This window comes from Trichomycterus rosablanca, chromosome 25 (genome assembly GCF_030014385.1).
Source record: "Trichomycterus rosablanca isolate fTriRos1 chromosome 25, fTriRos1.hap1, whole genome shotgun sequence".
In the NCBI taxonomy this organism is placed as follows: Eukaryota; Metazoa; Chordata; class Actinopteri; order Siluriformes; family Trichomycteridae; genus Trichomycterus; species Trichomycterus rosablanca.
The window spans coordinates 3,227,157-3,255,145 of NC_086012.1; the positions used below are offsets into that span (position 1 = coordinate 3,227,157).

Sequence of the window (27,989 nt, forward strand, 5' to 3'; positions counted from 1 at the left end):
ATATTTATTCCTTTATATATAATTATAACAACGCTTTGCTTGAAATGTTGCCTCCCCGATTCTCTGCCCCATCTGTCCCTAATTCATCCCGGCGGTCTGAAAAAAAGCAGCTGAAAATCATCAGACAGCAATCAGACAAAAGTCATCAAAGCAGACACGGTGCGTTCTCACAATTTTATTGTTTGATGCGACTGAGGGGGGTGAGGATTTCAGTATCTGTCCCACTCTCACCCAGTGTCTTTTTTTTTTCTTTTTTTTTTCCTTTTTCGGAAGTTTCTTGAGGACTCACGTTTAAAAGAACCCCACGGGCAAAACAGAAACAGACAGGTCGGATCAGTCAGGTCAGATGGTTAATGATAACTCACAGACGAGACCGTTCCTCTAAAAAGTGCATTCACAAACATGACAAATCTCAAATCAGGATATCCTTTTTTTTATGATACAAAATATGCATACCAGTTTAGCTTGAACTCTATACATAATAAGTTTCTGAATATCTCTGTCTCAGCTTTACAAAGGTTAAAATCGAGTCTGTAAAGGCAGCAGCTTTTTAATATCCAAGCCTTCTCTCTTCTTGTACCAGGTCCATGATTCCTGCATGTGCTGGATATCCAAATAAAACAACATCACGACGTATCAACATCGGCGAGGTGAGGAGACGTTTTGTCTGCGTTGAAAGTAACAGAAGTCAGAATAACAGAAGTCTGACATTTAGAAAAGAAAGATCAAGAATAAAACACTGGGGCCATTAAATATATCTTCTTATACCCGCTTTTGTGAATATTATAAATACTAAAGACACCGGACATTAATATAAGACAATGCCAAGAGACTAAATGCAAAGATTAAAATAGTTCAAACTTTTTTCCATCAAGTATCTAGTTCATGAGTGAAAAAAAAAAAACACACAGTACAAAGACGTTTGTCCCGTGTCTTGTACCTTTAAACGTACACCGTAATCAGGTAAACATTAGTCAGTCTATTCACATAGATCGCTCTTTATTTATTTATTTTTTCTTTTTTTCTTCTTTTTACCATTTACAGACTTACCCATTTCAACTGAGTAAAGATATTTTTCTTTTATTACTTAATCCTTAAAAGCAGTCAAATGTACTGATAAGAACCAATAAAGTACCATGCAAATCTTGCAAGACGACAGATTCTCAACTTTATTTATTTTTTTATCTTCATAGGTGAATGAAGGATGGGAAATACTTCTACTCAATACTGAATACTAGAGATCCAAAACCAAACAGAATATCAAACTTCAGCTGTACATAATATAGTACATAAGGAACCAAACTCAACACTCGAACCCAGTCATTACTGCAGTCTTTCCCAAAACAGGCGCCTTAATTGATTCCTATCTCCTTGTTGTCCTCCATGAACCTAGAAAAAGGGCGTCCGCTTCCCACCCCCAGGCTGGTCTTTTCCAGTCCGCTCATGGGAGGACTGCTTCCCGTGCGTGCCCTCTCCATCCCCCCCGACATGCCACCTAGCGACGGGATGCTGCCCCCTCCCAGACTAACAGGCAGTGGAGGGATGCCGCCATTCTGAATGACCGAGATCTCGTTATTCTTCATGGCCAGGCCGTTCGTGATGGCCGCGGCGTACTGGTTCCAAAAGCCCGGGTCCACGTTCATCGCTCGTACCGCCAGGTCTTTCTGGAACATTTCGCTAAATTTCATAGCGTCGCCGCCCAGCAAAGCCATGGGGTTCTCCACCGACAGTCGGCGCCCCCGCCTGGCCGGAGCGTTGTTCCACATATGGGTTCCCATGTGAACCTGGCACCAGAGAACGTAAGGGAGGTTAGTTCATGCATATATAAATATTTATTCATTAAATACACTTATTTTGGGTTAAATCATTCATTGGGCAGTTAGTTTACTAAACATTTTAATATTTTTATACCTACTAAGGTTTTGTGTGTGTTTTCTAAAAATGCTAGCCAAATGACCTAATGTAACCCTACAGCCTTTGCTTCTTTGTTAGTGATTGGTTGACCATAATTTCAAGAACTATTGATTCTCTGTGCCCATTTAAATAGGCCTTATTGACTGCACTTATTAAAAATACATCCAACAATGGTCACATGCTAAGGCCAGAAAGGAAGCCCAAACTCTATCCATATTAGTCTTAGATGGTCAGATATAATCCAAGTATCCAACCACCTAATAGGTCTACTAATTTCATCCTGTTCTTTTAATTGTTTAGATTTAAATAATTTTTAACAATATTCTATAAGAGAAAAAATAATAATAGTCACAGCTATAAAGCTAAAAATAATTATTTAACTATTGTACAGCTATAAATGCTAACCAGCTTTACATTTAGGTTTATTTGACAGACTAAAAAAGTTACAAAATTATATAAATAAAAAGCCATATTTAAATGTTTATAAAGTTACTATTTTTATACATTAAAATCATAACCTGTTTCATCAGTATTATATAATTACATTGATTATTATTTTTCTATATAATTATATTTATAATATGCTATACCTTCAGGTTGCCCTTTGTGGTGAAGGCTCTTCCACAGATGGAGCAGGCGAAAGGTTTCTCTCCTGTGTGTGTCCGCTCGTGGATCTGCAGGGCGCTGGCCGAGGAGAAGTTTTTTCCACAGCAATGGCAGTTGTGCTGCTTGGGGGTCCGGCGTGGCGGAGGTGGCGCCAGCATCGGGTTAAGACCGGGACTCATTGTCGTCTGAGGCGTAGCAGCAGGTACCTGAAGACTCATGGGAAAATGAGAACCCTCGCTTAGGGACAGTGGCTTGCTGTGGCCATTCATCTCTAGTTTGATCAGGCTTGGCGCTGAGGTCATCAAGTTTGGAGCACTTAGGACTAAACCAGAGAAAACAGGATGTATTATAAATGTTATGTTTCTTATCTTTTATTCTTATCATTGCTGTGGTGGCTTTAAAGAAATAATAATAAAAAAACGATGCCTACCTCGGTCTCTTCCCAGGAACAGCATGCTGAACTGATTCTCCTCTTTAAAATAAGGTCTGGGTGGCTGGCCAGCAGTCAGGTCTAGCACTCCAACATGCTCGGTTGGTACAGAGCCAGGAGATGGCGTTTCAGACTTTTCCGACTTCACAGTCGCTGGTGGTGCATTGGAGTCCTGGGCATCTTCAGCTGCAGTGCCATTGATGTTGTTGATCAGACCCTGAGACCTGGAGCAATGGATTTCAGGCTGACTAGGAGCAGGAGAGAGAGCCTGCATGGAGTCTGAAGATTCGGACAGACCTGGACTTCCAACACTCTGATTCTCTAAATCTTCCATAGCAGAGGAGGCGTCATTGGTAAACACGTCTACACTTTCTCCAATGAGTCCACTCCCATTCTCGGAGGGCTTCAAGCTGAAGACGCGGGTCATATTAATCGTCGAGTCTATCGACTTCATTTGGTTTTCTAAAGCAGCGATGCTGGAGATGACTGGGATAGGGGGAGACGTGCTTGGAGACATGCCTCCATACGAAAGCGGTGGTTTGGATGGATCCACATCATCTTTGATATCTGGTTCATCCTCAAGGGCCTTCTCCATCTCATCAATTAATTCATCATCATAGTTGCTCATGTTGTCTATGCTCTTACCATCGAAGGAAAAATCCGTGTCCATGTCTTGAAAACTTTCAGGCAGGGGCGTGTTCGGAATCTGACCCCCCATGTGCATGCGGATGTGCTGCTGCAACACCACAGCGTTAGTAAACTTCTTTTGACAAATAGGACACGAGTGCTGTACACGTAAAGGGGGCTTGGACCTGTGGACCCCAAAATGCGTTTTTAGGTTGCCTTTAGTGGTGAAAGCGCGGCCGCATATTTTACATTTGAAGGGTCTCTCGCCGGTGTGGATACGGTAGTGCATCTTGAGGGCGCTCTGGCAGCTGAGCACACGGTGGCAGATGACACACTGGTTGGGATCTGTCATTTTTTTGTCGATGTTCTCCACCAGTTGCTGCAATTTCGAGGTCTCTGATGTTTGCATAGAGTCCAGAAGGCCGCCGAAGGGAAACTTGGCCTTGAACTGATCTGAGATCATTGGGAGGGAAGATTGAGAGGCTGAGACTGGAGAGGTGATCGGGTCTGTTATCTGAGTATTGGTGGTGCTGGTGGTAGTGGTTGTGACGGACAATACAACCTGGTTCACATTAGTCGATGACATGCTGGTTTCCACAGGTCTTGTGGTGCAGTTGGGTGGCAAATGAATCTCCTCTGGCCTCAAAACTGGGGGAGCGTCACTCTGCATGGTGGGCTGTGGAGACGCTAAAGTGAGGGTTGTGCTTGATTCAGTACTGAAAACATTTGGTGAAAGAGATGCGCACTCACTTGAAGGCGGTGAGGGTCTCGGAGGCGACCTGCTTAAGGGGGTAAGACTAGGCGAATCTCCATACCCCCCTATCATGCTGGGTAGGGTCGGGGGAAGCTGCAGCCCCAAAGAGGTTGGGGTGGTCGATAGAACAGGCTTGCTGTCCAGCCATGTTGTGACCGGCTTCTCTGGAGGCAGCGACATGCCATAAGGAATACCGGAGGTGGTTGGCACGTTGTCCAGGTACTCAGGCACTGGGTAAGGGTTCATTGGAATGTGTGGATATTTTTCTTTATGTCTCTGAAAATGGACCTTCAGGTTTCCCTTTGTGGAGAATCGATTACCGCAAATGTTGCACTTGAAAGGCCTTTCGCCGGTATGTGAGCGGAGGTGTATTTGCAGGGCGCTGTCGCTCCCAAATACTTTAGCACAGAACCTGCATTTATGTTTGAAGAAGGGGTCTTCTGAGCTAGGCTTGGTGTCAAATACGGATACGTTTGGAGGCTTTCCTTTGTGGTGCTTCATCAGGGCTGATAGAGGATCAAGTGCGTTGGCTGTGGCTGCAATACTGGCCAGCGGGTTCGGAAAGATGACACTACTTGAACAACTAGGGGGCATTAAGGGAAGGTTGGAAGGTGAGCTCAAGAGGCTTCCGTGGGTCAGTGTCGGAGGACTTGAGGTGTTTCTCGTGAGGGAGATGCAGCTACTAACGGCAGTCCCACTGCCATTGCTGCTATTGTTGCTGCTACTGCTAGTGACCGAAGTCAGCGGTAACAAGGACGGAACTACACTACAGCTTGATAGCGGATATGAGGACTTTGTTGTGGTGTTGCTGCTCATTACAGAACTGGACAGGTGGCTACCTGTGTGTGAGGCGTGGGAGTGGCTCACCTTCAGAGCAGATGACAACGAGGTCGGGCCTTGACTGCTTAAAGTGGGTGGGACTCTGATAGGGAGCTGGTGGACGGGTGGTGTAATGAAACCGTGCAACTGGAGCTGGCTGGGGATTGTGGGAAGGCCGGAGGAGGATGTAGCCTGCGAGCCAGCGCTCGTACCGTGGTGGACATGATGGCTAAGAGCTGCCTGTGCAGGGTTCTGCCTGTTCATTAGTGCCACCTGGCTACGGATCTGTTCTATCAACTGGAGTTGGTGGATCTGTTGTTGCTGCAAAGCCATCAGCTGGTCCAGGATCATCGGAATAGCCATGGTGGACATGCTACCGGCTAGCGCGCCTCTGAAAGTTTGTGAAAACTGTGCAACTGCCACACGTGTTCCATGTAACGTTTCCAAAGTGACATTTGTGCTGGGCATCCTGTAGCCTGTCCCAGGCGGCTGGGGTGTGTCAAGCTGAGGTAGGGAAACATCCGGTTCTGGTGATACGTCTAAATCTTCAGGATCCATCGCTTTCTCAGGTGACATTTCCACTTCCATGGACTCATCGTCTTTGTCCAGGGCGGCTGCCTGCTCCAGGGTCATTTCGGCCCCATCGTCCGGGTCGGTCGGCGTCTGGCGCCCCTCGACCGCCTCCTCGCTGTCTTCGGGCTCGCTCAAACAGCTAGGTACGGGCGAAGGCTCAGTTGGGTACTCGTGTCCTGGGTCCGGTGTGACATCGTTTTCTCTGATAATGAGCACCAGCGGGTTCTTGGTGCAGCTCTTCAGATGCTCGCAGAAATCGAACCACTTGAAGAACTCGGCGCAGCACTTGTCACAAACGTGGGTCTCCTCGCTGCCACTGCGGCTCTCGTTGCCACTGTCGGCGTCATCCAGGATCTCACCCGAGACTGAAGAAAGGAGAGAGGGCAGAGAAGAGAATAAATGAATACATAATGTGCACAATTTTTCAGCACAACACCTCTACAAAGATTTAACCTTTATTTTTTTTTCCTCCACTCGCCATGAGTAAAATCAATATTCTTTTTTTTCCATTCTGAACAAATCATCCCAGCTCGCCAGGTTTTGTGCATTCTACTCCTCTCTATAGAGCCAGCTAATAATTTTCTTAAAGCAATCCATCAAATTATGAGAGCCTATCAATTGTGGATACTGCCGCTTAATGAAATTCCATACAAGCTATTGATTTCCGATATTTTCAGACAATTCACGGCTGCCTCGCTTGTTGAGTACAAATCAGGTCTTTGATGGTCCCATTAGGATTCCCCTCTGCTATCAAACCACCTCATTTCCACCTGAATTTCAAATGCCTGAGCCGGGTTCATTTAGCATTGCCGGGAGAACATGCAACCTCTGCTGAAGGTTGAATCTGTCAGCTGGATGAAATGCAAAAGTCCATCCACTCATCAGTGTAATAAATTCTGTCTGACAGAAGCTTTGGCTGTTTCTCCTCTTTAAGATTAAAGCATGTTCGAAAAATCTCCATATCATCATGAGCTCCATTGTAAAATAAATAAAAAAAACACTTTCTTTATTTAATTTATTTATAGATTATATTGTTTGCTCTGTGATGGACTGGTGACCTGTTTAGGGTGTTTTCTGCCATTCACCCAATGAATCGGACCCACCGCATACCTGACCAGGAAAGCTTTGGTAAAACAGACAATGAGTAAATGAATATATGAATGATTATATTGTAATACATTGTGGTTGTTGTTGAATGTGAGCCCATTTTATAACTGTTATTATTTATTTATTTATGCATTTATTTATTTATCTATTTATTTATTTATTGTAGCTCTTTGTAGTGGTACTTATGTTAGTAACATCTAACAAACTGTTTTTTCTTTATTTAATTTTTTTATTTGCTTTTTTATTTTCACTATTTATTGGTATTTTTATTCTTTATATTTTTTCTTTCCTTCTTTTGTATTTATTTATTTATTTATTTATTTATTTATTTATTTATTTATTTATTCTGTTAACCTGAGTAATTGTCACCAATGGCTGTCCTTCCCTACATCTTTTCTTTTTTTTCTTTTCTTTGTTTACTTTCACTTTTTATTGGTTTCGCTCCTTTTTTTCTTTCCCCCCCAAAAAAATCTTCCTTTCCCTTTTTTATTTTTTCTTCCCTTCTGTCCTGTTTTTATATATGTATTTATTGTAGTTCTTTGTAGTGGTACTTTTGTTTGTAACATATAACAAACTTTACTTCTTCTTTTTTTTTCTTCTTTTCTTTTTTTTTTTTTTTTTTTTTTGCTTTTTCATTTTCACTATTTATTGGTTTTGCTCATTTTTTCTTTTTTTCTTTTCATTTTGTTTTATTTATTTATTTATTTATTTATTTATTTATTTATTTATTTATTTATTTATTTATTTATTTTATTAATCTGAGTAATTGTCATCAATGGCTGTCCTTCCCTAAATCTCCCTTTTTTCTTTTCCTTTTTACTTTAACTTTTTATTGTGTTTGTTTCCTTCTCTTTTATTTAATTTATTTATATATTTATTTATTGTAGTTCTTTGTAGTGGTATTTTTGTTAATAACAGCTAACAAACTTTTTTTCTTAATTTTTTTTTCTTCTTTTCTTTTTTTGCTTTTTTATTTTCACTATTTATTGGTTTTGCCCTTTTTATCTTTCCTTCTTTTTATTTAATTTTATTTATTTATTCATTTATTCATTCACTCTGTTAATCAGAGTAATTCTCATCAATGGCTGTGCTTCCCGACATTTTTTATTTATTTTTTTGTTCCTCTCTCTGTCATGCCTTTCATCATGCGCCGTCTGCTCTGCTCCTCTGCTCTGTGAGAGTAAATTACACGGCTCTGGAGGAGCAGTTCTGCTTGTGATTAGTTACATATGTTCGGTTACAGTTGTTAAAAGCCATTTCCTCTTCATATAGCTGTCATGTGCAGCGGGAGCGGCGGTGGTGGCGGTGCAAGGTGAGCTCGCTCAACAATTCCTACATATGCTGAATCAAACCGCCAGTCCCGTCCTCCCTGATCATGATCATGTATCTGAATAAGATCAGGACCTGAGCGGTGCTGGTGTGTTGCTAGTGTGTTGCTGGTGTGTTGCTAGTGTGTTGTGATGATCGTTGTTTATCTGTTTCAGTGTCTCTGTACTGTGTTACATGGGAAACTGTATTGACTGCTTTTTTCTTTCATTACGCTGATCATTCGTTGACATTAAGCGTGTAGTGAGAAGATTAGTCTAACGAGAAAGTATGTGTAACAGTATGCCTTAATTATCTGTAACAATACATGTCACTTATGCAGCATCATCCTGAGGTAAATGACACTTTATTAAATAAATGCAGTAACTATATAAAATCTAAATGGGTAACTAGTTTAAATGCAGCATTATTAAGTAAAGCCCACCCACCTACATCAGAGAAATGTACAAGAATTCACAGAGTTACAAAAAATAAAAAAATAACTGGAGCAATCTGTCCATCCTGATCTTAAACTTTTAATCACATGGTGAATAATGAACAACCTTCACATTCTGATCACTGACCAACAGCATTAACAACAGTTGTTGTTTTTTTTTTATTAAAATTATATAAAGAAATATAAAGAAATAAAGAAGCTCACAAAGCCGCTGCATGATAATAAATTCTGAATCAGGAATATTGATCCCTGAATTTCGACACCAAGAGTGAGTGCAGCTTATTTCCATAATTAAAGGGTGAAAGGTCAGACTCTCTTCAAATATATATGTATATGGTATTTTTTATATATGTAGTTTTTCAGCTGTAACAACTGCCACTCTTTTGAGAAAGCCTCGCACAAGACTTTGACTAAATGGGCACAAATTCCCACAGAAGTATTTCAAACAGCATTTGTATTACTGGGTTTATTACAACAATGTATAGTGGGTCTGAGATTAGGTGCAGGACAGTGGAGTTTCTTTAAAAAGAGCTTTTCTGCATGTCTTTATCTAGCTTGCTTTATGCACATGGGCACAGTCATACAGGAACAGGAAAGGACCTTCCCTAAACTGTTGCTGCAGAGTTGGAAAAATATAATTTTCTTTATATACTTGATTTATTGCAAAACATATGAATTCAAAAGTTTATATAGTAAGCAGGAAATCGACCATCTAGATCACCATGGCAACCAACATAGCATCATTCTATTAAGTAGTGTTTGTGTGTGTGTGTGTGTGTGTGTGTGTGTATGTGTGTTTATTCCACCAAGGCACAAGAGAAGGCATTTGGAAACAATCCAAGGTCCTCTTATCCCCTTAAGAGTCTGACTTTCCTCAAATCTAAAGCTAAAGTGGGGTGGAATCAATAGGTTGATTGTAAGTTTGGGCTGGTTATCTCGGTGTGTGAGTTTTGGCCTGTTAAGTGAAACCACTAATCCGACATACAATATCAGATCGGCTCTTTGAGTTCTTTAGAAAAGGACGAAAAGTTCAAAGTGATTACATCACACTGCTTCTTTATCATCTTTAATACACACAACCCAGGACAGACCAGACTCATCTGTCTAACATTCACACACACTATATAAACACCATAAACATAAACCATATCCACTGCATCCTTATACACCATACACACTACATACAGTACATAAACATCACTTACACATAAATCACATCCACTACATCCCCATACAATATATACACATAAACCACGTCCACTGCATCCCAATACACCATACACACCACATCTACTACATACAGTAAATACACACACACCACATAAACCTAAACCACATCCACTACATACAGTACATACACACACACCACACAAACCTAAACCACATCCACTACATACAGTACATACACACACACCACACAAACCTAAACCACATCTACTACATACAGTAAATACACACACACCACATAAACCTAAACCACATCCACTACATACAGTACATACACACACACCACATAAACCTAAACCACATCCACTACATACAGTACATACACACACACCACATAAACCTAAACCACATCCACTACATACAGTACATACACACACACCACATAAACCTAAACCACATCCACTACATACAGTACATACACATACACCGCATACACATAAACCATATCTACTACATACAGTACATACACACACACCACATAAACCTAAACCACATCCACTACATACAGTACATACACACACACCACATAAACCTAAACCACATCCACTACATACAGTACATACACATACACCGCATACACATAAACCATATCTACTACATACAGTACATACACATACACCACATAAACCTAAACCACATCCACTACATACAGTACATACACACACACCACATAAACCTAAACCACATCCACTACATACAGTACATACACACACACCACATAAACCTAAACCACATCCACTACATACAGTACATACACACACACCACATAAACCTAAACCACATCCACTACATACAGTACATACACATACACCACATAAACCTAAACCACATCCACTACATACAGTACATACACATACACCACATAAACCTAAACCACATCCACTACATACAGTACATACACATACACCGCATACACATAAACCACATCCACTACATACAGTACATACACATACACCGCATACACATAAACCACATCCACTACATACAGTACATACACACACACCACATAAACCTAAACCACATCCACTACATACAGTACATACACACACACCACATAAACCTAAACCACATCCACTACATACAGTACATACACACACACAACATAAACCTAAACCACATCCACTACATACAGTACATACACACACACCACATAAACCTAAACCACATCCACTACATACAGTACATACACACACACCACATAAACCTAAACCACATCCACTACATACAGTACATACACATACACCGCATACACATAAACCACATCCACTACATACAGTACATACACACACACCACATAAACCTAAACCACATCCACTACATACAGTACATACACACACACCACATAAACCTGAACCACATCCACTACATACAGTACATACACACACACCACATAAACCTAAACCACATCCACTACATACAGTACATACACACACACCACATAAACCTAAACCACATCCACTTTATACAGTACATACACCGCATACACATAAACCACATCCACTACATACAGTACATACACACACACCACATAAACCTAAACCACATCCACTACATACAGTACATACACACACACCAAATAAACCTAAACCACATCCACTACATACAGTACATACACACACACCACATAAACCTAAACCACATCCACTACATACAGTACATACACATACACCACATAAACCTAAACCACATCCACTACATACAGTACATACACACACACCACATAAACCTAAACCACATCCACTACATACAGTACATACACACACACACCACATAAACCTAAACCACATCCACTACATACAGTACATACACATACACCGCATACACATAAACCACATCCACTACATACAGTACATACACATACACCACATAAACCTAAACCACATCCACTACATACAGTACATACACACACACCACATAAACCTAAACCACATCCACTACATACAGTACATACACACACACACCACATAAACCTAAACCACATCCACTACATACAGTACATACACACACACCACATAAACCTAAACCACATCCACTACATACAGTACGTACACACACACACCACATAAACCTAAACCACATCCACTACATACAGTACATACACACACACCACATAAACCTAAACCACATCCACTACATACAGTACATACACACACACAAACCTAAACCACATCCACTACATACAGTACATACACACACACCACATAAACCTAAACCACATCCACTACATACAGTACATAAACACACACCACATAAACCTAAACCACATCCACTACATACAGTACATACACACACACCACATAAACCTAAACCACATCCACTACATACACACACAAACCTAAACCACATCCACTACATACAGTACATACACACACACCACATAAACCTAAACCACATCCACTACATACAGTACGTACACACACACCACATAAACCTAAACCACATCCACTACATACAGTACATACACACACAAACCTAAACCACATCCACTACATACAGTACATACACAAACACCACATAAACCTAAACCACATCCACTACATACAGTACATACACAAACACCACATAAACCTAAACCACATCCACTACATACAGTACATACACACACACCACATAAACCTAAACCACATCCACTACATACAGTACATACACAAATACCACATAAACCTAAACCACATCCACTACATACAGTACATACACAAACACCACATAAACCTAAACCACATCCACTACATACAGTACGTACACACACACCACATAAACCTAAACCACATCCACTACATACAGTACATACACACACACCACATAAACCTAAACCACATCCACTACATACAGTACATACACACACACCACATAAATCTAAACCACATCCACTACATACAGTACATACACACACACCACATAAACCTAAACCACATCCACTACATACAGTACATACACACACCACATAAACCTAAACCACATCCACTACATACAGTACATACACACACACCACATAAACCTAAACCACATCCACTACATACAGTACATACACACACACCACATAAACCTAAACCACATCCACTACATACAGTACATACACACACCACATAAACCTAAACCACATCCACTACATACAGTACATACACACACCACATAAACCTAAACCACATCCACTACATACAGTACATACACACACACCACATAAACCTAAACCACATCCACTACATACAGTACATACACACACACCACATAAACCTAAACCACATCCACTACATACAGTACATACACACACCACATAAACCTAAACCACATCCACTACATACAGTACATACACATACACCGCATACACATAAACCACATCCACTACATACAGTACATACACACACACCACATAAACCTAAACCACATCCACTACATACAGTACATACACACACACCACATAAACCTAAACCACATCCACTACATACAGTACATACACACACCACATAAACCTAAACCACATCCACTACATACAGTACATACACATACACCGCATACACATAAACCACATCCACTACATACAGTACATACACAAACACCACATAAACCTAAACCACATCCACTACATACAGTACATACACACACACCACATAAACCTAAACCACATCCACTACATACAGTACATACACATACACCGCATACACATAAACCATATCTACTCCATAAAACACATAGACACACATCACATACACACCACATCCACCACATAAACTTAAACCACATACAGTACATATACTGTACATGCACCACACACATCCACCACATAAACTTAAACCACATCCACTACATCCAGTACATACACATACAGTACATACACATAAACCACATCTACTACATACAGTACATATACACACACCACACACACACACACACCACATACAGTACATACACTTAAACCTCATCCAGTACATACACCACATAAACTTCACATCCACATAAACCACATCCCCAAAAATGCACCCACTACATCGCCATACACCATATACACCACATCCACATAAGCCACATACATTACATATATACATAAACCACGTCCACATCCACCATATAGTACATACATATATTACATACAAATATACTACATACACCATATACACCACATTCACACACAGATATATTACATACACACACATCTGATACACTTCATAGACAAGCATCACACACATACAGCAATGACACCACACACACACAGCACTGACACCACACACACACAGCACTGACACCACACTCACACACACATATCACATACACTATATCACATACACCACATAGACTATATCACATACATCACATAGACTGTATCACATACACCACATAGACTATATCACATACACCACATACACACAGCTTTTTTGCTGTTTGTTTGCTTGTTTTGTTTATATCTCACGTTCACGTAAGAGTGACGGAGCAAGATCCAGGAATGCAACAAGGATGCCTGCTGCTCTTCAAAAATTCCTTACCAAACAACACTTTCTTTCCACTACGTCTTTATTCATTCTTTTTCTTTTTCTTTTTTTTTACTTTCAGGACTGTATTAACAAAACTCTCTCTCTCTTGACTGCTTAGCGTTTTTTCCTTGGTACTTATTTAAGTAAAATTCACTCAGAGTCAGCACTGCATCGTAAATGAACATCTAAAGTGTGTATGAGATACAATAAGAATAAAAAAAAGATGCAGAGTATTTTTTAGCTAAGCATCATCCACTAGAAGGATTTAAATGTTAGATACACTGTTAAAATAAGAAACAGAAAAATGCAGCTATTCATTTTTACATGATTCAATAAAAAAGGAAAACAGGTTTTCAAAGAAACTGCAAGCTAAGTGTGAGAGACACAAGGTGTTTTCAGTGTTTGGCTGCTTATCTTTAAAAAGTTACGATGACAACTAGATAGATAAAGTGTTAAAACAAAAAATCAGTTTTTACATTTTCCCTTTAGAGCCAGGGATCCTTTACTTCTTTAACATATATATACTGTATCTTGTGTTTGAAAAAATATTAAACTTACATTCTGACTCTGAGTAAATACTAAAGGCCCTAGTGTGTAAAAGAAAGAAACAAGACGACAGATAATGGAGAGAAAGAAGGAGATGGTTTTTCCAACCTCTGCCCTGGTGGTACAGTAGGCGCTCTGTACCCGTAGGAACAGAAGGCGCTTTGTGGTGGTACGCAGATGCGCCTCAGCCAAAACATGAACAATTAGTTTGTTCAGAGATACCAGCTTCACTGATGCTACTTTGTATGACTCCACTATGGTTGTCCTTAATTCAGGAATCACGTTTATCTGCACTCGGCTGTAATTAGGAGACGAGGGCAGTTAAAAACCGAGCAGACTGGAGAAGCAGGATTTTTTTCTTCTGGTGTGGGTGGTCAAGGTGCCATCATCAGTGAGAAAAACCTCAAAAACGAACAATTTGAAACACGATTTGCATGCGATTTACTTGCGTGTATGTATTTCTGTTCAAGACTAATACTACAATAATTACCACACAATACCAGAACTGAAAATTAAAATTTATTACACTTTTTTTTATAAAGCATCTAATGTAGCAACACTAAAAAACGAAACTAAATTCAGGAAAAAAGTTTTAAAATAATAATAAGAAGAAGAATAAAAAGAATAAGAATAATTAATAAATAAATATATATTTTAATTTTTTCTGTCCTGTCTCCAATATTTTATTGGTTAATGAGGTCTAACAAGGTCTTAGCAAAAAATTATAATCAATTAATTAATTAATACCAATAATAAAAAAAATCATTATTATAATAAATTAGGTATAAAAATAAAGGCATTAAAGTTGTTATAAATCTATACAAAATGTAAAAATCTTATAAAAATTTATAAATTAAATTATAATAATTTAAAATGAATTAATTTAATAAATTAAATTATTATAACTTAATTAAAATATAATAAAAAATAAATTATAATTCAATAAAAAAAAATGTATGCTGTTTAAAAATTATGTTGTTTAAAATTTAAACTAGGATTAATGAAGAGCAGTCAAATGTGTGTGTGTGTTTGTGTGTGTGTGTGTGTGTGTCTAAATGTGTGTTTGCATGCTTGAGAGTGTGTGCATGTGTGTGTTCCGAGGACCCTCAGGCCCCGTGGAAGAGGGAAGTGTGTGTGTGTGGGGGGGGGGGGGGGAAGGGGGGGGGGGGTGTCTGATCCCAGGCGGAAGCAGCGCTGGAGATGAAAGGACGTCACTGTTAACACTTTCGAGAAGGCCCACCAAGGTCAACGGCATACATGCACTAATTCTATTATGAGCCTGACATGCAGCGGGCGCCCCTGGCAGAGCCGCCCAGGCAAAGGTTAAATCAGCACATGCTATTAAAGCACCACCCTGGGTGGGGAGGGGGGGGGGGGTGTATGAGGGGGTGAGTTGTGATTCCTGGCTGGCACGGCATGAGCTTGCACTTTTTTTACAATGAGGGTCTTATTAGCTGAGGTTTGACAACAACGTCAAAAAGCCAGGCAAACAAAAGAGAGGTCAGCGGTGTTTAAATACCGCCGGGGGAATGTGGGCTTAGAGGGGGGCATTAAAGCTCGGGCAAACATACTGCTTTAATGATTTCCTTCTATATTTATATGTATATGTCATTACATTTAGCAGTACTACTAATAGAGTTGCAAATATGACAATTAGGAAGATATTAAATAGTTAAACTGTCTGTAACTATATAACACACTCTGTCACTGGGTCGCTGACACAGTTGAAAGCAGAGCCGGACGGAGATTTGGCAGCTTTACTTGCTTGTACATTTTTCTGTACAATATAAAAAACAAATAATGACATAAATTGCATTTGAAAATATGTTAGTATGTGCAATGCAAACTAACACTGTAAAAAAATATGTGTTTTATGTAAACAGCATATAAATAGGTTAAATATGGCCTTAAACTTCATAAAACGCTGATCCTGATTATTTGAAGAAAAAAAACGGCTACAAATATGCAGCTAAATAGGTAACAAATATATACAGTATATATATATATATATAATTAAAATAAAAGACTTCCATGCACTACACATTTTATTATTATTATTATTATTATTATTATTATTATTATTATTATTAATTATTATTATTATTATTATTATTATTATTATTATTATTATTATTATTACATTAACTGCTTCATCCTGGTCAGGCTGTGGGGATCAAAACAGGACAGGGTGCCAGTTCATCACAATGCAACTTCACACACACACTCTCTTCACACACACTTAGGGGCAGTTTGAAGAAGCCAATCGATCAGCTGCAAGGTTTATATTTTATGCCACTACATTACTACATTACTTAGGTAGGAGAAAACTGGAGCACCCTGATGAAGCCCATATGGACACAGTATGTAAAACTAAATCTGTAAAACTCCTAACAGACAGTCGTTTAAAGCAAGGTTTGAACCCTGGTCTCTGGAACCCATGTTGCTGCACTCTACACTAATGCGTATTAGAAACATCTTTTAAAAACAGATTTCTGATAGGTCAATCTACATCCAAGTGTTGTTATATTAAGTAAAAATGAGCCCAAATATCCAAAGCCGATTGGGTGACACAACGGTACAATTATGCTAGCCGCCTACCGCTGGAATCCAGGGTTTGAATCCCCAGCGGTGTTATGTGCTATTCAAGCATTTACATAAAGACATGATTGCCTATGTCTGGGTGGATCAAACGTCCAAACATCCTCAACAGGGAATTAAATAAAAAAAAGTCTGCAAATAAAATTCTGAACATTAAGATACACAAAGTTCTAAATGCCGAGATTTGAGTTTTTTTGACGCCAAAGGAATGCATTGTTTATATTAGCCACCTAGCATTTAGTTTGTAATTCCCCAAACCCGACATGCACCACCTAAAATAAAAAAAGAAATAAAAAAACAGTATGTTTCATCATCTCTCTCTCTCTCTCTCTCTCTCTCTCTCTCTCTCTCTCTCTCTCTCTCTGTATATATATATATATATATATATATATATATATATATATACACACACTCTATAGGCAAATTACTTCAGCACTAATCATGTCCTTATCTAATAACATATGATAAATACAAAATCTGAATATACAATTAATATCCAAAAACATGTGGACATCTAATCATGAGATTTTTGGACATCCATTCCAAAACTGTGGAGTCGACACCCTGTCCGTGGCTATAAAAGCCTCTACTTTTCTGGGAAAGCCTTCCAAGAAGATTTAAAACTCTAGATCTGGGAATTTGTACCTACTACAACAAAACAGCGTTTTTGGATGAGAACGCCAATTTGTTGTAGTGAATTAGTGAAGATTAGAGTTGAGGTCAGGTTTCTGTGCCGGCCACTGAAGGTTCTTCACACCAAACAATTCTTAATGGTGGGTGTGGCTAAAATACCTGAACACTTGGATAATTAGCAGATGTCTTAATACTTCTGGTCATTTTGGGTATGTATATAGGTTATACAGCATTTGTGATTCTTTTCGACCTGGATGAGATCAGTCATGTCTGTACAAAAAACATTCATGATCTTTATTGCAGTGGTGTAACATGTAATATTGTATAGTTATGATAAATTATTTGATATTATTCCATAAAGTGGAACTTTAATAAAAACTGACCCCACTGACCACTTTCTAAGCACAGGTCTCATCACAGCATTTCTATTGGTTTCAGTTTAGTCAAGCAAGCCAGGCTACCATGCAAAAAAAAAAAATTTAATAAATAAATAAATAAAAGTCTCAACATCATCAAGTACTTGCAGTCAAACCAGACCTACTTATATGAACACCTATTTATTAGTCACCTATAGTTATATATAATCACTATAAAGGTAATGCAGTGTATTGTTTTTCCTCATGACAAAAAGACAACTGTTCCATATATTGTATATGTAATAGAAGTAGTCAAACTAGACATGTTTCTATGGGCACAGAGAAGTCGGCAGCTGTACTTAATTGCAATCGCTGTATGTGAATCACACTTTACATTTCAAGTATGACAGCCAGTCATTCTTGCATTAAAAGCAACTGACCAGTTTTCTAAACATGAAGCTTGAGCAATAATATAAACATTATGCATAATGTGTAGCTTCACAAGTAACTCAAGTAAAGGAATCCAGTAAGTGTGATGTGATTACAAAAAAAATCTGTAATCCATTAGCTTACTTAGTTACAGGAAAAAGTCATCAGATTACGGTAAGTCATTAGTTTGTTTCGCGTTTCCCCCAGTACTGAGCAGGACTGTGTAAAAATGATGGAAATAGAGCATAGATCACAGACCCAGGATGCAGGCTTGTGATTTACATACACTAACAGTGAATTGGTTTAGAGCATATGTGTGTACATACATATTTAAACTGCTTTTATAAACCCACATTTAAACTGATTTTATATTATTAATGCAGTGTGTTATTGAGGTAACTGGTCCTGGTTTTGTGATCTATGTTCCGTAGATCTCTGTTTTTCATATAGTTCAGTACATCAGATTACGTGTACTTACTAAAATAATCAGAATCATAATACAAAATGATTTATAATCTAACGGAAAGTAGAAATTCTACTATTTAACTTCCTTCATTCATTATATAAACTGTGTTTCCACAAATTTCACAACGTGGGCCTATAGCACAGGTTCCAAACATGAACCACGGCACAAACATGGGACAATAAAGTACCTTAGATTCTCACTGCATAGTTACAATAAAGGCGAAGGAGAGGAAATAATAATAATTCATAACGTCTGGATGGAAAATATCATGCAAGCCTGTCTGAGAATGGCTCTATGTTTCCAACTTTTTGGAATCAGGGTCTTGATTCAAGCCTAAAATATTAGATGCTGACAAAAAACAACAATCTGAACATTCATTCCTTAAAATATCTGTGACTTAAAGGTACAGAAGAAGCAGAAACACAAATGTGACGACGGATTACACAACCAGGCCTCGGTTTCCTGACTCTAATGGCGGGTCTTAGCTCATTAACACACTGTGTCACTGGTTTAAAAAACCATTTTCATTTTCAGCATTTAGCAGACGCCTTTATCTAAAGAGACCTAAAGTAGTGTTACAGTACATTGTCTAAGCAATTGAGGGTTAAGAGCCTTGCTCAAGGGCCCAACAGGAGCAACCTGGCAGTGGTGGGGCTTAAACCAGTGAGTATCAGAAGTCCAGTACCTTAACCACTAGGCTACAACTTCTTCATAGTTATGAATCATGGATTATGGATCTGATATTAAATAATCTGTTTAAAAGTCTAATATTTTATTATGTATTTAGTATTAGTGTACATATGCACAAATAATCATATGAAATTAATTATAAATTAATTCTTTTAGTATAAAAAAAAACACCAATGATGGTTTTAGTAAGGAGCTTCTTTAGTACTGAACTTCACATCAAGTCTACCGTACTAAAACACCCAAAACAACCTGATTCATCTTCTTAATACATGTGGTTCTGTAGGATGTACATGTAATACATGTGTAATAATACATATTTGCATTGAAATATACACTGAGAGCTCTGTATCCTAAAGTCCTACACCATCTTCTTTAGGAATCTCGTTCACTGTGGTGTTTCAGTATCGTAGGAAATGCCCCGTGTCCTCTGTTGTATGCTCTCGTGTAGTGTAATGAGTAAACATGTAATGAAATGAAGGTTCTTCCTCAGTAATAATGCACAGTATTACTGGGTGTTCTTTTTAAACACAAATGACCACAGCTTGGACATGAAATCGTTGCAGTGACAAGAAAATCAGCTCTATACGGCCTGTAAGAGAAACAATATGAGAACGGCTGGACAGTTAGTCCTTAGTTGGGTCATCTAATGATGCTAAAAAGCTTTGCCACCTAGTGTATTAAAGGACCTTATGTAATGGAGAATTTGGCTTTGGGTTCTTGGCTTCCATGTTGCTTAATAGGAAAACATGCTGTATGTAATGTAATGTAAATGTTCTGTGGTAAGAATGCAAAAGCAGATGTGCACAGATGCTCAAACACCCTTCACAATCTGATTCACCTTCATAATGTATCCGGAATCGTGGAGTGATTTCTGTGTCGTGTCGGTACTGGACTAGTAACCCAAAGGTCGCTGGTTCAAGCCCCAACACTGCCAGGTTGCCACTGTTTGTCCCCTGAGCAAGGCCCTTAACCCTCAATTGCTTGGACAATATACTGTCACAGTTCTGTAAGTCGTTTTGGAGAAAAGCATCTGCTAAATGCCGAAAATGTAAATGTAGTGTAAATGATATGTACATTAATGCAGTATCAAACTGCATCACTGGTTTAATGATTCACTGGTCCTGAATGGTGTTTCAGGAGATGTTTACTGTAAACTGAACTGTTAACTAAACTAGTAAACATGCCTCTATGTTGCATTTCTATCCAATCCTATATGACGTTTTTCCATCACAAACCATGATCAACATATTTTGAGTTAACAAAGTAGAATCTTTAAAAAAGACGAGCTGTAGACGTTTCTGGAATTTGGTGCAACTGAAACGCAAGTACTCGCATTCGTGAAATTGACCGTGTCAGCTCCTTCGCACCAAAGGTCCGATTTTCTTAAGTTTTATCCTCAACTTACAGCAGATGGATCAGACCTTTAGCTCCCAGTGTGTGTAATACTACTAATAATACTGTGATGAATCCACTATATACATGTTACGCAACATGCTTCACAAATGTGCTTTCTTAAAGACATCAGCTTCTGTAAATGTAAAAACTAATTTCAACAAAGCTTTAAAGAAAAAGCGGCTCTGTTGGGACTGTATAAGTAACAGTACTGTGTCACACTGGTTTTTCAGTTAGGCCTCGGGTTCAGTATACTGTTCATACCCCAGCATGGAGCATTACAGGTTCCAAAAAAACCCTGGTTTAATACCCTCAGTAGGTGGCGTGCATGTCCAGTGTGTGTTGGATGTCCCACTATAATCCTATAATGCTATTATATGCTATATATTTACATATACACTATATGGCCATAAGTATATAGACACCTCTAGTAATTATTCTAACTATTAATAGTTCAGGTGCTTCATCATCACTCCTTGCTGATAGGTGCACAAAAATGATTGACAGACACACAGACAGACAGATAGACAAACACTTAATTTATCCCGAAGGAAGGACTTAATTTATCAGCTTAGTGCACAGGGCATGATCAGACTGGAAAAGAGGGCCTTCCTTAAACAGTCGGCACAAAGTAATATTAATAAAGACATGGCTTAATGAGTTTGATGTGAAAGGACCTGATCTCAGTGGCTTGACCTTAACTTTTAAAGCACATCAACTGTGGGGCATTAATGCCTGACCTCACGGATGCTCTCAACACATGGACACAAATTCCTACAGACACAATTCAAGAACAGAGTAGCCTGTGACCTCCGCAAAGTGGGTGTGTATAGCCAACACTATACTTGTGCCCATGGTTTTGGAATATGATGTTCGCCAAGCTTATTGTTACGTGTCCCAATACCTTTGTTCATATAGTGTATATAAAATATAAAACAGTTTAGTCTAATAATAGTCTAGTAATAATGAATCCATCTAAAATACTGAACAGAAACCAAAGTCCTGAATTGTTGCTTTGCTTGTTGATGGGGTGATACCCTCAAGACTCCATGATCTGCACCTCTTACATGATTGCACATTTTAGGTCTCGTGTTTCTGATCTGTGTATATTATACAGTCCTGATAAAACAGTTTTACCTGATCAGAAGAGCAAGACGGACTCTAGAACTATAAGTTTGTGGACAGTCTGGCTCTTTGTACAAATGTGCCGCTTCAAAAAACAGAATACATCTTCAAGTGTACGTCTTTCATACTTCTAGTAGTATCTATTCTTTATAGTTCACTGCTGTGTTCACTTTTTTATTCCTTCTGCAATACGACTGCAATATTTACTTAATTAAACATACATGCACCGAATGAAATCTGATATGCTGAATAAATTCCACTCGCTGGTATAATAAACAAACACTGCAGACTATTAACAGTGAAGGATGAGCGGCTGAATCGGGACTGTAGATGTAATTCGCTATTCATTTCCCACTAACACGTCATGATGAATTATAAATTACTGCCCGTGTATGATGTTACATATCACGATAGCCGGGCCTGTCACAGTCATGAAAAAATATGTCATTATTTAAAATGTAAATCTACAAATTTGTCATTTTAATTTTAATGCATTGGCAAACAGTAGGTCCATTATCAATGACTTCATTAGTGCAATGAAATAAGCCTGCACTGATATTTTAATTATACTCGTGCATCGATATATTTCTGTTCTTAACACAGTTATATGTGCTGGGGTTCTTATTAAACATTATTAGTAATATGTGTCATTTTTTATTCACTTTATTAACTTGTGGATCCAGGGCCACTCAGGAATGTTGGTCACATAGTACGAACGTACCCTGGACATCCAACACGGCATCACACATTCACTCACTTATTTACACCTGGGGCAATTTAGAGCAGCCACATTCAGCATGTTTTTGGGAGGTGGGAGAGAACATGTGAAACAAGGCTTGTCATGATTTTTGCGCCCAATGTGATGCCCTGCGATCCAGGGTGCACTCTTGCCTCATGTCTGGTATTCCCGGGTGCTGCTGGACCTACCGTGACACTGATCACACTATTGTTAGGCTGAATGGAATGTAAATAAGCCTATAGGCACGAGATTCTCAATTAGAAAGTCTGCTGATCATTCAGCAAATAAAAACAATAAAACTGTGGAAATATAATAAAGAAAAGAAAGAAAATAAAAGATTTCTGATCTAAACTAATAGGAGATTAAAAATATTGATTTTATAATACTGGAGCTTCATATAATTATGAAACCAAATGGACAAAAAGGGTGAAATAATAATAATAATAATAATAATAATAATAATAATAATAATAAACAGGTCAAATGGGTTTGAGCAAAAGTGTTGTGACAAATAATAATAATAATAATAATTGAAGCTATAGTTGAGGGCCCTACAACAAACAATATCTGCATGACCTCAGCAACAGCGCCATGCTGGTACGACCAGGCCTCGGCTCCACCACCGAACCCTGCTACGCTCTTGATAACTGAGTAACACACCACGTCATTAGGTTACTGACCTCAGTAAAATGAATCGATGCTTATGTATAGTGTTTCGGTACAATAGGTGACACTCTGTGCACTCTGTTTAACGCTGTGATGTGAACGACCCGCAGACCCGAGCCGGGTCAGGTTGTGACGCCGTGTGCCGATCACGACTGTCCTGCAGCAGCGGCTACAGTGCAGACGTACAAGCTAATAAGCAAACGTGTAGAGTGATATTACAGTGCTAATCTTATGTCCATGGGTTTAACATGTAGATTTAATATTTCAAGTGTTCATATGTGAAAAATCTGTGCATGTGTGTGTGTGTGTGCTATAGAATCTATTTGCATTTTCAATGAACTTATAAACATTTAGTAAGAATTTGGATCAATTAAATTTGTTGGACGGCCAGTGCTATAGGACCATCACATAGTTTGATTTCTTATTTATTTATGTGTTTTTATAAAGCAGACTGACTGCTACTAATCAATACTTTATTAAAATCTGATTCATTTTAAATCATTCTGTTTTATTTATTATAAATTATGAAAGTATCATAAATCTGATTATTTAGGAGGTCATACAAATCCAAATCAGTATAATTTTATATGGTGGCAGAATAAAGCAACAAGTTCTTTTTTAAAGAATTATTGGTCAATATATAATATAAATAATATATATAAATATATATAAATAATTTAATTGGAATTATCAAAGATCCACAGTAAGTCCAGCTTTGCAAGCGGATTTAAATCAGAATTAGAATCAATATACTGTATATTTTAAGACTTGCCGTGCTCAACAAGTGATCTGATTTACTGAGAGCAGAATCTGGAATCAATACTGAATCAAAATTAAAATGTGTTTGAATAGAAAAGTGTGAATCTATAAACATTTACAAAGTCAGAAAATGTAGAACAATGTGAATCTGTATAAATATAAATGATTAGGCTTCTTGTACTCGGCCCAAATAATAATTCAAATCAATAATCTATTAAAATTCAATGTTATGAGTGTCAATGTGCTGTATACTGTAGGACTAATACACACAGGGTTATAAACATGCTTTTTTAAGAATCAGAGTGATTAGTATAATTAGTGTGCAATAATTTATCAGAATCAGAATCATAATGAATGTGCTTTGACAGATTTTTTAGATTTAGAATTATTATTCATATTCAGTCAGTTTAAATGAATACTGTAGGACCTTCAGTGCCATGAGCAATAAAATGTGTTCTGATTATTTACAATGTATACTTTTGTATAGTATTGTATAGCATTGTAATGTAATTGTACTGTATTGTAATGCAGAATCAAGTGAATCAAATGAATAATAACAATGTATGACTTATATATGAACGTGTATTTAATACTCATTTTGTGAAATTAGAATAATAAAAATCGTATATAAAGAATTGTTATGCTTATAGAACTCATCATTTAGAACACAAGCATCTTGTAGGGCGTCTAATGCTGTGACTAGTGAGACAAAGCGTATCTGAATTTCTCGAGGATCAATAACACCACCGATAGCCCAGCACTGCCCACTGCAGTGGTCCGGACGGTCAGTGGACGACCTGAGAGTGTCAGTCTGTTAAGAGCTTCCCATATGATTTCTCTGTTCTGGTAACAACACGAGAAGTGAAACATTTCTCACATTCTGAACCTCTTTTCTCATGTTTTGTTCGAGGTTTGTTACTGAGAGGGCACTGAACATCTGAGGTGGCCAAACACTTCATAATCACACATATGTGTGTTGAAATTATTAATAATAATTAATGTGAATGTATGTAGTGATTAAAAATACCTAATAAGGGACATAATAAATACAAATACCTAATAAGTGGACTGTCTTATACACTCATACACACACACACTCTCTCCACACACACCGTGTAAAGTAAGAAAATATAAAATTAAATAATAAAATAAAGCAAATGACTTAAAATAAATGTTGACGTTAAATACTCACACAACAAAATAGAATAATAATTACATAATAATAAACGATAATTACAGTATAATAAACAAACAGTAATAACAATCAAATCTAAAGGACTGGAAAGCACAAACATCCACCACTGGGATCCAGAGACCAAAACCGCAGTGCTGTAGTCTCAGTTGTGTTAAACATATTGCCAGCAACATGTTTTTCTATGGTTTATTTATTATGTATGTTAATAATATGCAAACACACACAATATATATATATATATATATATATGTATATATATATATATATATATATATATATATATGCAAGCCACAAAGAGAAATCCAACCTAATCATCTAAAATTGTTCCAAAATTATGACTTTAATATCCTTCTTATGTCCAAACATATTTTATTAATATTCCAATTCCAATAATTCATCAAACTTTCTATCCATTATGATTAATATAGTATATTCAATAAAATAATACAGTATATTCAGCTCAGTTTTACACAGGACAGATCAGACTGGGTAGATAATACAAAGTCTTACAGCTAAAATGTGAAAGTAAATGTGGTATGTGAAGTAAAAGAAGAAAAACACACATTTCCATAACAAAAACAAGCATGGCTTTGGGCTTAATCAAGTCAGGAATATGCAATAGGCTACTTTACTCAGCAGCACAATGGACATCTGGGAGGAAACAAGGACTCGAGTGTGGAAGAATTTGGCACTTTGGGGTTCTATACTCGGCTTTCTGAACTTCACACTACATGAAGCTTAAAAATATATAATAAGTAAGATTTTAATGTATAGAAAGTTTAAAATAAAATGTGTTTCTGTGCTGCACTTTGTTAAATACACTATTTATAAATTACAGTGAATATATCAGAAATACGCATAAAGGAGATGTTTGTGTTTTTGTGTGAATGCATGAAATATGTGTTAAAATTTTATTACAAAGGAATTATTTTAATTCAAAATCAGACTTTTTGAAATTGTATTTGGGTGGAGAACTGCTGCAGTCGCCGTGCAGGAAACACGCAACTTTATAGCCAGTTTGCGCAACTACAAGTGGACACTTGCGATTTATAAGTAATACGTATGTAATAATAAAATGAAAATACATATTATATTTCTGACATATTAATTACGTGTAAATCTTTTGGGGACAGATATTTATAAACGCAGTTTAACTCCAAGCAAAGCAAAACGAACTTTATGAGCGTGTCTTGCATTTACGGAGTTGATAAAGTATGACCGTCTGAATTTTCTAACATCACATTTTTACATAAAAATACACATTGTTTACGTTTAGAGAGCTTGACTGTACTCAGTATATACTTAATGTATAAAGAATTACAAGTCAACATTATAATATTTTCATTTTATCATAAGAGCGTAATACAGGGAACAGTCATAACTCAGAGAAATGCGCAAACGCTGAATATGAGAGAATGCGACAAAACGTCAAGAAAAAATAATACAGAAAATAAACTAATAAATAAATCAATCAAAATGAAATGTAGAAATGATCTGGAAGGTAAGTTACGATTATAAGAATTATGTGTGCCCTGTTAAATTTAAAGACGCATTATTACATTAAATATGTACTTGTAATTAACTAAAAGCAAATCAAAAAGAAAATTAATAAAGCTTCTGCATCCAATTATGCATATAAACATTAACAAAATACTAATACAGACTCAATGCTGTCAGTCCGATTTGTTTTAAACGTGTACATCTTGTATGGCTTAGAATGTAATAATAAATGCACACACAAACAAGAGGCACTTGAATTCATACTGACCTAAGACCTGCGGTCAGTGCAGCTTAAGTCAAAAAATGCTCTTCCCTTCTCTCGTATTCAGCATCAAAAGTTATAATTCAGAAAAGTTTTAAATCTTGCTTTTAACTTTCAAGTTGCGTCTCAGTTTGCGCAACTTTTACACCATTCAAATCAAACTGAATTAAACCAGGAAGAAAAAGTCATGCATATTATCCACACTCACCATTTTCTGATTCCAGCCCGAGTGCTGCCGCCTCCTCGTCCGATTTGAGATGCTGCGGCTTGGCCTGTTTCCGTCGGGACATGATGAAGATGGGGAGGATGAGGATGATGCGCTGCCGCCCGCTCCCTCTTTTTGTACGC

At 37.7% G+C, this 27,989-nt stretch overlaps 1 protein-coding gene across 1 annotated transcript; it reads right to left on the reverse strand.

The window, feature by feature from the left end:
- Positions 1-1,168: 1,168 nt before the first annotated feature.
- sall3a (spalt-like transcription factor 3a) lies at positions 1,169-27,989 on the reverse strand. The gene is made up of 4 exons (XM_062987961.1): positions 27,850-27,989; positions 2,951-6,088; positions 2,505-2,842; positions 1,169-1,784 (listed from the first exon to the last, which is right to left on the reverse strand). The coding sequence occupies exons 1-4, from the start codon at positions 27,929-27,931 to the stop codon at positions 1,353-1,355; spliced, it is 3,990 nt and encodes a 1,329-aa protein (XP_062844031.1). The 5' UTR covers positions 27,932-27,989; the 3' UTR covers positions 1,169-1,352.

What these genes read in the sequence shown, in the direction of transcription:
- sall3a (XM_062987961.1), bottom strand. Translation starts at nt 27,931, where the DNA reads ATGTCCCGACGGAAACAGGCCAAGCCGCAGCATCTCAAATCGGACGAG. An exon ending in GTTCCTGGGAAGAGACCGAG is followed by an intron (nt 2,843 to 2,950) that starts GTAGGCATCGTT and finishes TCTCTGGTTTAG; the next exon opens with TCCTAAGTGCTCCAAACTTG. An exon ending in CCACAAAGGGCAACCTGAAG is followed by an intron (nt 1,785 to 2,504) that starts GTATAGCATATT and finishes CTCTGGTGCCAG; the next exon opens with GTTCACATGGGAACCCATAT.